Here is a 1,342-nt window from a genome sequence, read left to right on the forward strand (position 1 = left end):
CGCATCGCCCAGCTCAAGCAGCAGAAGATGCAGGAGCTCAGGTGATGCGCTGCCAGCAGCCGCCTACCTCCCCGGTTCCCTGCATGTCCCCAAGTCCTTCCTGGCTTCCCACCACCTCCTGACCCCTGGGCCACCTCGCAGGTTCCTTTGCATCCTCATCAAACAGGATTTTCTCCAGGGCCACGGTCCTAAAGGTCAGCTCCTGTGGAGCACAGGGTGCCTGATGATTCCCTTCCTCTGCAGAGCCTCTGGCATCCCCGAGAAGTACTGCGCCCAGGTGGAGCGGAGGGACCGGAGCCGAGCAAACGCGGCCCCTGGCCAAGCTCAGCCCCATGAGGAGCAGAGCGATGGTTCCCCAGCGACTTAAGGCTTTCCATTTTCTTAAGCTGAGTTTTCTATGAACAGAGATGTTTGTGGAGCAGAGAGTGTCTTTCATCCTTCTCTCACTTTGGGTTTGCGGGCCAGGAGCTGCCCTTGGGGCTGGAGTAGCCCAAAGGCTCATTGTCCAACCTTCCCTGCTCCCGGGACAGAGACCACGCCGCACCCGTCTCCCCACATCTGCTGGGAGAGAGCTGCCAGAGGTGGCCCGTGTCCTCGGAGGGGCCAGGAGCATCCCCAAGCCCTCAGCACAGCTCAGTGTCACCACCAAAGCAGCTCGGAGCAGGGTGGGTGTTCCCAGCCTGCACGGGGTGGCTCAGGTAGGGTCCCCGTGAGCCAGGGGGGGCTCTTCCCCATGGACACAGCCCTGGCCCTGGCCGCCCACAGATGCATCAGCCCTGGCAGTGCCACCTTCTCACCAAGGTGTCACCTCCAGGCCCTGCGGCAGTGGCCTTCTTCAGGGACAAAGCAAAGAGACCAGAGCATGATGCAAACATGTAAAATCCATTTGGGTAGGAACTGGCAGCTTCAGAGGGCTGGGATCCCGTAGGAGTGGCTCTGATTAATTGTCAGAGCAGCTGGAAAATAAGGAGAGCCAGCAAAGGCAAGACTGCCCAGGGCAGGGGGGTGGCTCAGAGAGCTCTGCTGCGAGCCCGGAGCCTCCTCCAGGCTGGGTAAATACGGGGGACAAAATGCCGCAGCCTCTTGTTGTCGCTTCCCTGCCTCTTCCCCAGCTGCTGCCTGTCCCCAGGCCGTGACGGAGCCGGGCGCAGCGGGGCTGCACCGTCCCTTTTGGGGCAGGGGCTGAAGGACATTGCTGGTGCATTGCATGGCCACCAAGCTCTCCGGACCCCCTGGGGCCTTGGCCACCCATGGCCAGCCCGGAAAGCATCCGCGGTGCTCTGCAGCAGGCTCGGGCTGCCCACGCCTCCATCCCTGGTCCCCCGCAGCCACAGGCTGGCCA

At 62.5% G+C, this 1,342-nt stretch overlaps 1 protein-coding gene across 1 annotated transcript in view; it reads left to right on the forward strand.

Moving 5' to 3' along the window:
• Window positions 1–367, forward strand: part of CFAP45 (cilia and flagella associated protein 45) — a 13,854-nt gene extending 13,487 nt beyond the window's left edge. Inside the window, 2 exon segments of the mRNA XM_035896114.1 lie at window positions 3–41; window positions 244–367. Of these exon segments, the coding sequence (XP_035752007.1) occupies window positions 3–41; window positions 244–367 (163 nt within the window).
• Window positions 368–1,342: the final 975 nt, after the last annotated feature.

Source organism: Egretta garzetta, unplaced genomic scaffold (assembly GCF_000687185.1).
Source record: "Egretta garzetta isolate BGI_Z169 unplaced genomic scaffold, ASM68718v1 scaffold376, whole genome shotgun sequence".
Taxonomy (NCBI): domain Eukaryota; kingdom Metazoa; phylum Chordata; class Aves; order Pelecaniformes; family Ardeidae; genus Egretta; species Egretta garzetta.